Here is a 15,575-nt window from a genome sequence, read left to right on the forward strand (position 1 = left end):
TTTGTGCCTCTATTATTACATATCCTTTATCTTTTATAGATCTTGAACTATTCAAACTATTTAGATTTGCACGACCACATCGAATATTATCTATAACACTTTAATACTTCTTTGTATAACTGCAAAATACTGAAAGCAATTATGAACCTATATTTCACATAAATTTATCATTGCGTTAATCAAAAATCTCTCAGTTGTTTGCTCATTGGTCAGTAACAGTATACATAAAGACAAATCAATATTTTGATAGAGACTGAAGTAAGTCGAAACGACCTACAATCAAGAACATATAAATATCACTAGATTTGAGGCAGACTCATCGATGGGCCGACTGCAATTACAATCAACACAAAAAAAGAAATAAAACTTTTCTAAAAAAGTATTTTTTTTCATTATATTTCCAGTTAATTATGCGCCATCTCAATGCGATAACGGTGATTGATATTGTTAGTGGTACGGGTTATAAAAGGAACTTAAAACCCACGGTTTTATAGAAGATACTCTTAAGTTAATTATTTACTCGAATCGTTCATTTTGGTTCTGGGTATGATAAGGGAATTAACAGATACTTGAAGCCAGTCCAACGTTTTGAATAATAGCAAATTTGATCAAGGCGTATTTGCGTACGATTATAGAGAGTAGAGTCCATAGTAGATAAGCCCCGGAAATAACTTAGGTTTCTTCCTATTAACATTTTAATATTATCTTCTATTGATATTAAGACATATCAATTCTCGCTGTTTATTGTAATCAAGACCTTGAACGTATCGTACCGGCGGGGCGCCGTTGTATGAAACGATGGTTTGATGACTTATCAAGACATCACAATGAAAGGATGGGCATTGTACCACGGTGTTATAGATCTAGAGATCCAGTCATTTTTATCTTTTGGAGTTTTCAATTTTAGTTACGGCGTTTCTACATCACACTGAGTTAGTTAATTGCCCGAGCTTGCTCGAAAATTCATTAGATAGATTCCTTCACTTCCCGATAATACTTTAGTTTTCTTTACTAGGACTTGGTTTTCTTATGGCCGATGTTTGCACTTTGGATGCTATAAATTAATGTTAATTGTGGGGACAGTTATTCACGACTCGAATTAAAACCACTCCCGAGGCTGTTCTAATACAAGGTATCCAAAAAGAGTATCGGGTATTTGTTTTCGCGCTACATTCGAAACGGAGCAACGAAAGGGAGCGGGGAGGGGTTCATGGCGTCTGCCATTTTGTAAAGTTCTAGTCACGATGAATCAGTACTCAGGGACCCATTTTGCGTACGAGCGTATTATCGTAATAGGTGATTCAATAGTGACTGCTCAACGTCTGTATTGTGCGGAATATCATACACACCACGCGCCAAGTGACGATAGCATTAGGAAATGGATCAGGAAGTTCGAGAATACAGGTGCGACAGTTAAAATTCAAAACTCTGGTCGCCCTCGTTCAGTTCGCGATGAAGAAACAATTGAAGAAGCTAAGGCGTCGGTTCGTCGAAATCCATCTTTATCTATCCGAAAGCGAAGCCAAGCATTAAACATCAATACATTTGATTTTAAAGGAAGATTTTCATTTAAAAGCCTATAAAATTCAATTGGTTCAAGAATTTCGCGAACGAAATGATGCAGCGATTTAACACCTTTGAAAACATACTGTTCAGCGACGAAGCAAATTTTCACCTGAATGATCATGTTAATAAGCAGAATTGTCGGTACTGGGCAGTCGAGAATCCGAGACGAAAGCAAGAATGACCCCTGCACAGCCCAAAGGTCGTTGTTTTGGCCGCTATGTTTGCTAAAGGAATTATTGGTCCTTAATTTCATGAAGATCAACGAGACCGAGTAATCAATGTGAATAGTGACCGTTACTGCGATATGTTGCGAAATTTTTTGGTTCCAGAGTTGTAGGACTTCGCAGGTTTCAACTCAAGAACGTGGTTCCAGCAAGATATGGCCACTTGTCATACCTCGAATGACTCGATGGAATTTGTGAATGAATTATTCCCTAATAAAGTCATTTCACGAAGTGGTAACATCAACTGGCCTCCCAGAATCCCCGACCTCAGCCTGTTCGACTATTTTGTATGAGGAAACCTTAAAAGTAAGGTTTATCAAAATAATCCAACGAACCTAACTCAATTGAAGGAAAAAATCAGGTCAGAAATGGCAACAATACCAAGAGCTTTGTGTCGACGTGTTATCGCTAATCTTCGTTCCCGTTTAGAAGAGTGTCAGCAACGTAACGGTTATCATTTGGATAACATCATCTTTTTCAAATAATTTTCCAACTCATATGGTCTCAAAAAACAATTAAAGTTTTTATTATTGCTTATAAATCTTTTTTGTTTACTTGAACTTACAAATACCCGATACCCTTTCTGGACACCTTGTACAATTAACGGTTTCATCTTATTTATAACTCTGAAGTATCGTAGCGATATCACACTTAGTGATTATTATTTTTTTTTTAATTATTATAGATGTTCTCTTACCTTATCTTACCGTTGAGATGTTTAACCTTGAATCCTTGAAACGGACATTACAAAATACCAAATTTTTGGTGTGTTTATGTTACCATCAAAAACAAACATTTAATTCTTTGTTTCTGTACTAATTATATTGTCTTGACCAATACATAAGAATCATCTAAGATGATTGAGTACGATACCGTGTAATTCTACTTTTTTAAATAAAGTTTCCTCAAACCACAACCACAAAATATTTTTCATTCAAAAACGTCGTGTTAAATCATGAATAATGATTTTGTTTATTCTAGTTTCACGCTATATTAATATATTAATTCATTTTCAGCTTCTACTTCTCCGATAGAGTAATTCAACTGAAACGGTGAGTTGAGATTGTTATAATTATAACGTTTGTTTTGTTATGTCACTACATACGCATTCCATTTTACAAAATCTGATTATACTGGGTGAACATAAAACATTGATTCTACCCCATGTTTAAACATCTATTCTATCATTAAACATGATATTAATTAGGAATAAAGAGAAAAGAATAAATTGACATCTAGAACTGAGCTACTTCTTTAGATATCTTGAATTTTATACCTGATTTATAACAATTTGTCGCCTAACCGGGAAGACATGGTAATTTTTCAATTTTACGTTGGTTTAAGTTATTACAGGTTATAAAAAGTATTTACAGTTTAGGGGCAGATTTGTAGTGTTCAGAGTTTCTCAAATTTTATTTTCATCAATTTCATATTTTGAAAAAAACAAAAGAGCAAGATGTATTTATTATATATAGATATCGAAGCAATGTGCTAAGCAAAATATTATAAATAAATAATTGAAATAAGATAATTTGATGTTATTAGAAGAAAATTCAAAACTTTGTGATGCGTAGATTGGAATATGGCGGTATTCTACTAACCTAGTTAACAAGTGAAGTGGGTAGGGATCATTGCGTAAGTGCTATAAGCTGAAATTACAGTAGGGTATTATTTTTCAATGGTATCAAGCTTATATCGATTTCCAGCACTTATTGTTACCTTCATCTCCTTCCGCACTGAGTAGAAAACGACGAATCTACTGCATTAGAATCCTTGTTATCACTTTGGATGTATACAAGCCTCCATTTTCTAAAAAAGTATTGGATGAAGGTTATTTTTAGGTTGATAATATTCGCCGATTTTTGTTGTGAAATAATTTACTCTATAAAAATGTCACCAGCTCTTGCTATGTTATGAACTATATTCGTTCGTTTTATCAACCTCTTAGGTATATACGAGGACTGGATATTAAATAACGAAACTGGTTAGGAAAAAGTTTTATTATAAAAATTATTCTACGTTCGAATGATCTCCTTCAATATACTCCCTTCCCCTCAACACATACCTTTCTATACGTTTTTTCCATTGATCTAAGCAGTGTTAAAAGTCTTCTTTGGTGAGGGCCTTTAGGAGCTCTGCCGTTTTTTGCTTTACCGCTTCCATCGACTCAAACCGGGTCCCTTTCAAAGCAGATCTTTTTCTAACCTTTCAAGAAAATCTGAGCAGCCCCGTTGATGCAGGAGCTTTTGGTCAGGAGTCAAATTTTTTGGCACCAGCTTCGTACAGACTTTTGTCATGTGTAATTCCTCGTTGAAAAATTTTTCTAACCGGTTTTTTATCTTGAATATCGATAGTGTTGTGGTAAGATACGGAACACAATAAATCTGCTGAAAATAGAATATTGAAATAATACAATGTATATTACTGCAATAGTTCAACAAGCGTGTTTTTCTTGGTGTTAGAAGTGAACAAAGAAATTAATGAGGAAGTCTGATAGACTTCATAAGAAGAATGAATTTAGGAAATGTGGTCATGATCTGAAAGTGTCGTAAATAATAAGCAACATGGCAATTCCGTAAAGTCTATTTATGAATTGACTAGTTGATAACCTATGGAAGTTGACGTGTTACATACACCTGTCAACTTCTTTCATTTTGATAATATATTTACCAATTTTTTCCAATAATTTTGCGATATGTCTATGTTCAAATCGGTAAAAGTAAACTATCCTAAGAAGAAGGTGAAAGTAAATGATATGAGGGTGATCGGAGTACCAGAACCGGATAGAAAAACTATGTATGACATAGTACTCGAGAACTTTCAAATAGCAGGGAGAAAAACATTCCTCCAAAGAATTATTTATATTGGAGAACATTGTTTTGTGAGATATGATGGAATGGTCAATTTTTTTACGGAAACTATAAACGGAGCAAATCATCACAGACGTACGTTAGAAAAAATTACAGGTTTGTTAAATCTAACTGTGTTTGTAACGATTTTAGCTGCGTTTTACATATGTATTCATTTTTGAGGGTTTTGTAGGTATTCTAATAAAATACCAGAGACATTTCATACATTTTTTGGAAGGAGATGAAGATGCAATATACGAACATATAAAACTTTTATTGAAACACGATCAATACGGTAACGTCTTAGAAAATTTGAAACTACTTGCCATAATTCATCATATCAATTGCAGGTAAATACAACTAAATGTATAGACTTCATTCCAGTGCCTAAAGAAAACGATTTAATTGATACTTATTCTAAATGTTTATGACATGAGGGAATACAAAATTATCAATATCCATTTATATTAGAAATAATTGCATACGTTGTTTTGGATATTTGATTATGACCTTAAAATCCAAAGAGATAGCAACAAAAACTATTAGTCAGTAAAAATCATTCCAACCTCTTCTGAAATATTTAATTTCCATCCATGGGCTTATTTGATTGGAGAAATGAAAGGTTTTATAATGTTTCAGCTACCGCATATATTGAAAAAAAGAAAAATATTTGGGTATATCGTATCCAGTCTAGGTGTTTCAATGACTCCATCAGAGGTATATTAAACTGCCGGTTTGTATAGTGGGCAAAAAGAAAGAAGAGTAAATATGAGAAAAAATTCAGAATGTAAATGTGAATTTTTGAAATTGCAATAAAATCGAAAGACATTGTTTGTACAGACGGTTCAGATTGATGTTTTAGTCAAGCTATTTTAAAATTTGATGAATATTAGGAGAATTTTTATAAACATGTTGCTCTTATCTCAAATACCGACTATGGAAAATTATGTAAAAATTTATTCGAAATCGGAACTTCTCGTCAATAATTACCTTCATTTGATAGTAGGAAGGAAAAACTGATTTGGGGTTGAAAAAATGCTCCAATCCAACTTTATAACTGTTCTTAGAGCTATAGCCTGGGAAAATTAGGAATTCCCAGTTATTCTTGTATCATCTCAATTCATCCAATTATCAGAGTGGATAATATTTAATTGGATATTAACCATTATAAGCTGAAGTATTTCTGACATTCTATTTTGATTATCATTCCCAGATGCAATCCCAAAACATTATGATATTGCTCAATTAATAGCAGTGATTTCTACTCATATATCTCAAATGGAAATTCGTTTCATTATTTGTGAAATAGTGCGTGAAGTAGTTCCAAAATAAGTGTTTAAAACGCAAAATCGGTATAGAAATTAACCACGTTGTTTACGGAAACAAAACAGAAGTCTGTGGATGGGGATTCGAAACTGTATAGTAGGTGACTGACCGAACTCTTCGACATTGAATATTCAATTGCTGGGCATCGCAGTGATGATGAAGAATAACTTCATTTGATTATTTCCAAATTTTGTTTTGTGTACCATTGGGAATTAACGTTGCTCCAGCTCTACTTATTCTACGAGTACATGACTGATAATGCCAAGAGAGCAGACAACAATTCATTTCAATATGCTTTACCGTCAAATAATTTTTTATGGATCTGGCTCGTTTTAACGAAACCCCACAAAGGATTCCAATTTTTTTAAGTCATATATACAATCACTTTTAGCAATTGTTCACAATGCATCAGTAGACTTGAGCCTTCTTTTAAGTATTGATCACGTTAAGCAGTAGTCTCACGGCCAAGAGATCATGTTGATGCTAGCAATATTACTGTTAAACATTGCCTTTATTATATATAAAGATGTGAAAACAAAATAAACGGAGTAAATACTAGAGCCCCGATTTCATATATCAAATCTTCACTTTATCAAAAAAAGCTTGAAACTATTCATTTGAAAAATGTTTATATATACGGCAAAGTAACGGTGGGAATTACGTTATGACATTTTGATCTATTTTATGTATTAGTTTGGCAAAATCAATTTTATGGAATGTATAGTTGTTGTCTTTCGTGTTGAGCACGATTAAAAACACCCTAATGGTGATAATTCTATCCATAAATTCAAAAACCATCAGAGTAGTTTGAATAAGATTTTATCTATACATTCAAGGAGATCCACTACTAACAAATTTTCGTAGATATGCAACTGAATGGACCTGCATGAGTGGCAATCCACCACAGCTTCTTGAAAAAATTGACCCCAATTCATCGATAGAAGTTGCTGGCAGCGTTACTTACGGCTGTATTTTGAAACTTTATGATATTCTCGAAAAACTGATTAAAATTAATTCCTCGACACCAGATTTGGACGAAAAGTTTGCAGAAGACACAGATGGAAACCTGAATGTATTAAAACCTCCTGGTGTGAGGTAATTCTACACCATTTATTGAGAAAACATTATATTAACAAAATTTTTATCTAGATATTTCGCTAATGTCTTAGAAATCCATTAAACATGATGAAAAATTCATAAGCATCTATCAATAATCATCAATACCAATTTCGAATAAAAAAAAATTATTGATGACCCAGTTATTAGTACATAACCAGTAATCTAGAAGATTGAGCTTCTATTTTTAATTTCATAACTTATACAAGCTATGATATATTCTTTCATGGACTCCTGGCAGTTGAAATGTTCAAAGAAATTAGTTATTATAATGATATCAGTTATTTCCGAATATATGTCAATTGAATTCATCGGATAAATTTTTTTAGAGAGTCACTCCTCTCTACATCGTCAGCTGCCCGCCGATATTCCTTCAGATTTTCGAAATTGGCCCTTGAAACTACTGGAAAAAACACCACAACACGCTCCAAAAGTAGTTATGCGGATCCTCTGTTGTTCAGTTTACCAGAAATTGATACGTTACATTTCTTGATTAATACTCCACATACGAAAAAAATCAAAGATGTGCTTCAACTGTACAGGTAATCAACTCAAATTTTCCCAACTTACATAAAATGAAAAATATTTGTTCCTATTGCAAAAGGTGGAAATCTAAATATTAATAGAACATTAATAATGTCTGTCACTTTTTTATATTAGAATGTATCAATAATTTTTTCTTAAAACAAAAAACAATTGGAGCTAAGCATTACTTCTAATTATGTCATATGAGAACAAACAGTTTGTTGGTAAAGTATTTAGAAGTTGTAAATACACATCTGGTTAAGATAATAAATATAAATAAATAATATAAATAAGGTAATAAAGATCAGTTTTTTCCAATTTGTCAACATATAAGCTCATGTTACCTAAATAGTACATAAATATTTTGCATAATACCGTAAATAATCCCAGCTACCAATAACTTTCAGTCAAGTTGAGCAAAGAGATATATACAAAGACAAAGTATGGCCAATTGCAGCTGATTTCATACCATATGATGTCTATAGTAAAGGATACGATATCTCAACAGTATTTCCCAAGCCAGATGCGAAACCAAGTCGTCGTGATACCACTGTGGATGGTATAAGTATTCTTTTATGGGAAGCAGAAGAAGAAGATGCTGAAATTAAAGAAGAAGATGAAGAATAGTGTACTCATTTTCTAAAGTGCTAACTTGAAGACATATTTGTGTTATAATTTGTATGAATTCACCATAACGAGATTTGCAAAAAATGCAAAATGATAAATACTACTAAATATGGTGAATGGATGATTTTATTTATTCTGAGAATATTCTATGTATTATTAAAAAAATTTATAATATATAATTTGATCGAAATTGTGTTTGATGTCAGACATATCACCTATAAAAAACTAGAAAATATATCTAGAGCTACAACACATTTATTTTTGAGCTGAAAACTTTGTAGCTTCCAGCTCAATAACATCTAGCAATGGCACATACTGTTGGGAAATGTGTAAGTTGCTTAAGAGGGACGATATCCAAATGATTTAGAAAATAAATATCTCCTAATAAGATTAGTCCTGTCGTATTTTTGATGAAGCAGCGTAAATAGAAATTTCAGCACTCTTCAAATAATTTTTCTGTGTGGCACTCAATGACCAAAAAATTTAAAAAAACTTTTAGGAAAGCACAAAAACTAACTAAATCCCACCCGTATAGAATGCAAAAACAGTTTTTGAACACAATCATTAAATTTTATGAAAAAATGAATTTTTTGCTAAGCAATTGCGATATTAACATTTTATCAGTTCGTCGATAGCAGCGATATCTCCACACAGGTAGAATGTAGCGAGCTCAGATTTTTGCTTTTAATTCCCGTATCGGGATTCATTATTAGGGAAAAATCTGACGTTTCGACCTGTTGTGATTAAAATATTAGTTGACGTTAAAAATTTACAAAATTGATTGATAAATAACCTACAACATAAATATGAAAGTTGGTATATGTTTTAACCACAATAATTTCTTTTCTTCTTTTTGTTATTGATAATCATGTTGTAAGTGATCTATCAATCAATATATTTATACAAGTTGTCAATGTCAAGTAATATTTTGAGACTGAAACATGTCGAAAAATTAATATTTTTATTTGGTTGTTTTACTTGTGCCAAAAAGTGTATCGTATCTATTTTATATTTCTCTGTCTCTGTAATAGTTATGGATTTTCAACCATTGGGCATAAGCCGCCCTTGGCATTCAGATAAGTGCTCGGCAACAAAACGGTAAGATTTGGGGTGGGGCTTGAAGCGCGTGGTAAAGTGGAAGGGAAGACAGTCATAGGCCTGCGGGGACCCGAGTGGATTCCCATTTAGTCCACAATGGAGCGTTGGACGAGTGATTACGCAATTAAGGCTTTTTATCAAAATGTCGGGAATTTAGTACAAACGCGTCGGGATTTTGGACGTCATTTTAACATACCACGTAAGCATCTGTTCTGTTGTCAGACCATGCGATTAAAATGTGGGTAAACAAACTCGAGCAAACTGAATCGATGTCTAGAAAAAGGAAGTGGTAGTGCCAAAACGATTCGAACCCCTGAAAATATCGAACGTGTCCGACAAGCAGTGTTAAGACGTCCAAGTCGATCGACCGTCCTTCACGCCACACGCCACGCGCCTTCGAATAAGTGACAAATCGGTGAGTAGGATACTCCATCAAGATCTTCGATATCACCAGTATAAAAGACAGGTTGTTCAATCTCTTCACCTGGATGATTATCAACAGCGTCTCAGATTTTGTGAGGTTATGCTTGCCAGGTTGGAAGAAAATGATGGCCAAATTAACAACTTGTAGATGAGTGATAAGAAACACTTTCACCTCTCCGGTACTGCGAAGAGTTATGCAGAACTTTCAGCATCGACTCCATGAATGCGTAGATGTCAACGGAGGATATTTGACATCGTATATCAATTGACTACTCTTTATTTCATATTAATGTATTAATAATTACAAAAAAAATATTTTTTCAGCAATAAAATTACTAACGAAATCTAGTAATGTAGAAAATATTTCTAAATTCAAGCTCTGATTTCGCATCTCTACAGGCTACAACTCAGGAATGAGGGGTCGTATGAGAAAATGTTTTCGATGTCATGTTATTTTCACGTATTTTTATACATTGAAAAAAAAAGGATTGATAAATTCGCTAATTAATAAACTTCCTTTTGAGCTCCACCTTACAAGATGTCCTATTGTGAGCAGGGGACCAAGCTAACTCAACGATTAGCCCGAGGATACAAAGGTATTAACCTCTTAGACGAAGCCTGCAAGGAACACGATATTTTATGTTCGCGCAGTAACGATCTAAACTTGCTTCCTCACCCGTCGTATCTAACACTACTGGGCTATTTTTTGTAGGGTTATTTTTGTTCATGATACACAATATGAGGACACAGATAATCTTGACTGAGTACTCGTGGAGCATTTCGTAGCGTTATACCAATTATAATTAAGGTGGACTAGACAAGAACAGAACCAGAAGGCTGGACAGTTTAGAGCATACAGAAGAAGTCGCTGACTTGACTCAATAGGCAGACGTAACTCATGAACACCGAGTTCGCCTGCAGACAATCAGAATGTCAATTTATCGAGACTCCTTCTTTTGGAGAAGGGCGAGCATGTCGAATCAGCTACTAAAGTATATCTTTCCTGACCACAACAAACTACTAAAGTTCAAGATCATTTTGTAGGGTTATCTCAAAGTCTTTGTTCATGATACACAATATGTGGACACAGATAATCTTGACTGAGTATTTATGGAGCATTTCGTAGCGTTAGACCGATTATAATTAAATTTCATTTCAATACGTTTTAAAAAGTAATCTTGGCATAGTCATGTAGCTAAGTCAGTTTCAAGAAACTTGGACCACTCTCCAAAACCAAAAAGTTTCTTATCCTCTATAAGGCACAGATTCAACCATCTTTGATGTATTATAGGATTTTAGGCAATCCAGAGTTGACCAGAAGGCTGGACGGCTTACAGCATAGAAGAGAAATCGCTGACTTGACTCAATAGGCAGACGACTCATGAACACCGAGTTCGCCTGCAAACGATCAGAATGTCAATTTATCAGGACCCCTTCTTTTGGAGAAAGGCGAGCACGTCGGATAAGCTACCAAGGCACATTTTTTCTGAACACAACGATCTACTAAAGTTCACAGATATCTCCAGGCAGGCACCATTCGAACTACTTAGGTGTCATAGGGTTTATTCTGTTGTGCTTGCTTTTCACATGAAAAATATCTATTTAATTGTTTTCTGGATTGCATCATAGTTATTTCAAGTGACATTGATACTTAATGCTGTTGTTTGTATCGTCTTATCTTCGAAATCCAATCCCAAGCAATTTTTAACAATATCCAGAGGGTATCGTTTGAATTTAAAAACTGGAGACAGTTAAAGAAATTATGCAGTAAAATAAGCGAGTTATTACATTTGTATGATACAATCTGTATAAAAAAGAATATTTTGTACATTCTTTCAGCATGGAAATTCTCATTAAATGGACTTATTATTTCGCGATTCCGAAATTTAAGTTATATTTTCTATGAAAGCATTATTTATGCATCTTTAAAAGCAGTCGTGGTAGCAAATACCTCGTTATACTGAGCATATTGAAGATGTAAGTGATCTCAAACTACGTTTAATATGAAATTGATGGATAACGCATGCCATGTTTAGAATATTTTATCAACAATAAAGAACGTAACAGGTAATAATGTTTCAAGAAGTGAACACTGAATGAGAATATTTACTTTACAAGATCAAGTTTTATTAGCAATAATCTTAGTGGAATTGATGGTTCGCTTTTGTATTTGGGCAATGATTTCTTGTGTTTAAAACGATAAGTCAGCAGGTTCGGATTATACTATCAGTTGAACAATTGACATAATCACAAGACTCTTATCAATTTAATAGTAACTCGTTTAAAGAGACCAAATTGGTTAAACTTTTTTGAATGTTCTGAGCATATTTTAGAAATTTGTAGGATGCAGTTAGTTTAGTAATATTTTATACAAAACTTCGACAGAAATTTTGTAATTCTCTATCAATCGAAGTAGTTGAACTCTTAATAAATTTTGAAGAAGTGGAATTATATCATCCCATAAAGAAACCAAAAGATAACAAATATCTAAGGAAAGACCCAAACATATTATGATTGATGAATACTAATTTCCTAAATTTTTTATCACAAAATTGAGAGAGTGATTATATATTTAATTTGTGAAAATTATATTGTTCCTTGTAAACTTTAATTTTATTTTATTTGTTATTTATTTTCACTGAACTAATTCTTTCAACGTATCTCAAATTCTGTAATAGATTTACGGAATACTGCATTATGATTGTATAAGTATATTTATGAAAAAAGGTGGTTAATAAGCAATTCCTGAGATATCTTTGGAAAGATTTTCTACAAAAACCACGAATATACTTGAGGTTAGCCAATTAAATAGACCCAAAATATCGAATTAACATATTTTGAGGGTTTCCACATAATACTGTTACCATCTCGTCAACGATATTGACCGTGAAACCGGTCCTGTTGAGTTATTAAGGTCCAAAATTTGGCGAAAGCGGAATTCATTCGATTCGCAATTCGTTTTTATCATAGAAGCAATTTGTATACATCTTTTTTATTAAACGATTTCCACGAAGACCTTTTTATTTGTTTGTTTGTTACATTTCTTAAAAATTCCTTCCTGATTTATATTCGAGCTTATTTAGCAGCGAGACTTAGTTCATAATAGCAATTCATGATGAACAAAACGAGATAGGTAAATTTGAATAGTCAAGTGAATAATTAAGTGAGTGAAAGACAGTATATAGAAATGTGAAAGGTCCCCGACACTGCCCCACGACCAGCGGATTCCAAACTGCAATAAACAATATTAACATAGTCAGCAGATTCCAAAATACGTATCAAATAAATATAAGTTCATTGCATTAAATTCGAGTTCATTCATTGTTTTGTTACTGTTCATTGTTAAAATATTGATTTGTCTGTAAAGTTATTTTCTGTAGAAATTATTGTAAATAAAAATACTTTTTAAAAAAGTTAAAAGTGTCACAAAGAACATTTCTATATATAAATTGACCCCACCGTTAAAAAACAGTTTAATTAGATTAGGAAATAAGAGAAACATTGTTACTTCATAATTATACTTTGAATAAACATTTTTGGATCTAATTTCATGACAATCCTTTATTTAAAAAGTCAAATTTGAAGAATCAATTTATTCTGAAACCGTTTTAATTCATCAATCTTGTAATACATCATCTGTTCCAATAAGAAAATATTGGTATACTTAAATTATTCATATCGTCAAAGTTCATATTTCACATTTTAAATTTATTTATGTGGGATGCAAACGAACTGCAGGCCGCGGACGATCGATATTTCGACTAGCAGGAAGCAGGAGGCAAGTAGGAAGCCGACATGATTTAAGGGGTACAAGGGGCACATGTGGCTCGGAAATGTTGGGATATAAACGATGTGTCGGCCTCTCTTCCGTCTATTACATTTCATACAGCTCATAACGTTCATTGACCAACTAAACCCTCGTTAGTGTCACGAAAAGAAATTGCCCCTTTCTCTTACTGTGTCACTTCACAGATGGTATTAGACAGTTTCCCGCATTATGCTCAAAAACATCTAGCATGTGCAGATTAAATTTATCATAGGCATAAGCATTACATGCTCCGGTCAATTTTAATCCACAATAATACATCGATAGTCTTATATAAAAACTGTGATTCCATCTCTAGGATAGGTAAAAAATTAAAAAATATTTGAAATTTTACTTAATAAATCAAATATTGAAAAAGTTATGAGTTAGTATGAGAGTAAGTCATAAAAACAAATTCATTTAATGAATTGGTTTTCTTCAACGTTCTTTATTTTGAATACGGATAGAGTTGCAAAAATTTTTCACTGAGCAAACCCTAAATATTTTTCAGTTTTCTAAACACTCTGTATATGGTTAGTTTTCACTAAAAAACCGTAAGGTTTTGCATGGAAATATTAGCTCTTGTAACGATAATCAATACCAGTGGAAAAAAAAAATATGTTAAAGGCTGCAAACTACAGTAGAAATCAATTTTATTGCGTCTTTATCTTCTGCAAATCGGATGCACAAACCAGTCATTTCGCAACGAAATGAGAAAGCACTACACATATAAATATTTATGGTTTTTAATGGGGAAATTTATTGTCGCTGTTATAATGTTCAAAATAATTCGCAATCATTAGTCCTTTTGTTTCTGAATCCCAGAAGCAATAGATTATTTGTGATTATAAGTTGATATACAAACTCAATTCATATTAATATAGACAGATATTAACCGAAAATTAATTTAATTAAAATTTTTTTTATTAAATAAATAATGAATTGCACCTTTGTTCAAACTATTTTCAGAAGTTGTTTAGTTGAAGATCAGATATAGATCCAGTTTTTAGTTTATTCAACGGAAAAATATATTTTTTCCAAGTCCGTTATAATATTTTTTTTATCCATTTGAAAAAAGTACCGTAGCGATTTATTTTTTCACGCTTTTGCTTTAAAAAAAGTGCCGTAACGCATTTAACGCAATTCTAAAATTGTTTTATCACAATATTTACATAATACATTCTTTCTCATGTCATTTCGTTTTTTCGATAAACTGTCACAATTTTATTTTTTGATATTCGTTCAAGAAATTCCGTTTCGTGTCTAATTAAAAGGAGTGAAGTATTATTATTAGTGATGGAGAGTAATAGTGAACAAAGTTTGAACTACACACCAGAAGATGTTGTTGAATCAGCAGCCTTCAGTGACTAGGAATCTTCCCCCTGAAAAATTCAGGGATCAGTATTTAAAGGAATATAATTCTTTTATGGAGTGACGTACTATAAAGGCATGAACAGCTACACAGAAATAGTGTTACTAGCTTACTTTGAAACTAAATCCAAAATGTAGAAGTTTTGAACACTTTGGTCGACTTATTCAAAACTGAAAGGCACCCCAATGGTAAATAACGACTACAATGTGCTTATCACTCGTCTCTATTTATTTTCTTATCAAACTAATTTTTTCCAAATAATAGTCGCTATCTACTTTTGTGCAACCCTTTAATAAATTTTTTTACTAGTTTCAGTACTATCGAATTATTAGTCTATTTTAATATCTCTGTTAATAATTAGCAAAAGAAGGAGAAAGAAAAATTATACTACAGTAACATGATATTTAAGTATTGATCTCTTTCATATAAATGGGTGATTCCATTCTAACTGTGATTTTTTGTATTCAAAATTTCAAGATTTTAAAATTTAACTTTTCTAACTTTTTTATGCATATTATTCATCTATTTTACTGTAAAAATAAAACTCTAAGAGGAATTTACTACAACTTCAAAGTATCACGAGCAAGACACAAATGTCGGATTTTGAGTTCCACGGTACTGACTCATTTATCCACGGTACTGAC

At 32.6% G+C, this 15,575-nt stretch overlaps 2 protein-coding genes across 4 annotated transcripts in view; both read left to right on the forward strand.

Annotated features, from left to right (window-relative positions):
- The window catches only part of LOC130895396 (uncharacterized), a 279,662-nt gene that overhangs the window by 63,519 nt on the left and 200,568 nt on the right, over positions 1-15,575 (forward strand). For both annotated transcript variants that reach the window (XM_057802646.1, XM_057802647.1), the window contains exon 3: positions 2,807-2,842. The gene's annotated coding sequence lies outside the window, so the exon portion shown is untranslated. The remainder of the gene's footprint in view (positions 1-2,806; positions 2,843-15,575) is intronic.
- LOC130895399 (uncharacterized) lies at positions 4,430-8,404 on the forward strand. 2 transcript variants are annotated; one of them, XM_057802648.1, is made up of 5 exons: positions 4,430-4,756; positions 4,833-4,989; positions 6,830-7,060; positions 7,411-7,623; positions 8,014-8,404. In XM_057802648.1, the coding sequence occupies exons 1-5, from the start codon at positions 4,486-4,488 to the stop codon at positions 8,231-8,233; spliced, it is 1,092 nt and encodes a 363-aa protein (XP_057658631.1). In that variant the 5' UTR covers positions 4,430-4,485; the 3' UTR covers positions 8,234-8,404. The 2 variants fall into 2 exon arrangements, with proteins under 2 accessions (XP_057658631.1, XP_057658632.1); XM_057802649.1 differs by having other exon boundaries at positions 4,430-4,735.

The sequence above is a fragment of the Diorhabda carinulata genome, chromosome 6 (genome assembly GCF_026250575.1).
Source record: "Diorhabda carinulata isolate Delta chromosome 6, icDioCari1.1, whole genome shotgun sequence".
In the NCBI taxonomy this organism is placed as follows: Eukaryota; Metazoa; Arthropoda; class Insecta; order Coleoptera; family Chrysomelidae; genus Diorhabda; species Diorhabda carinulata.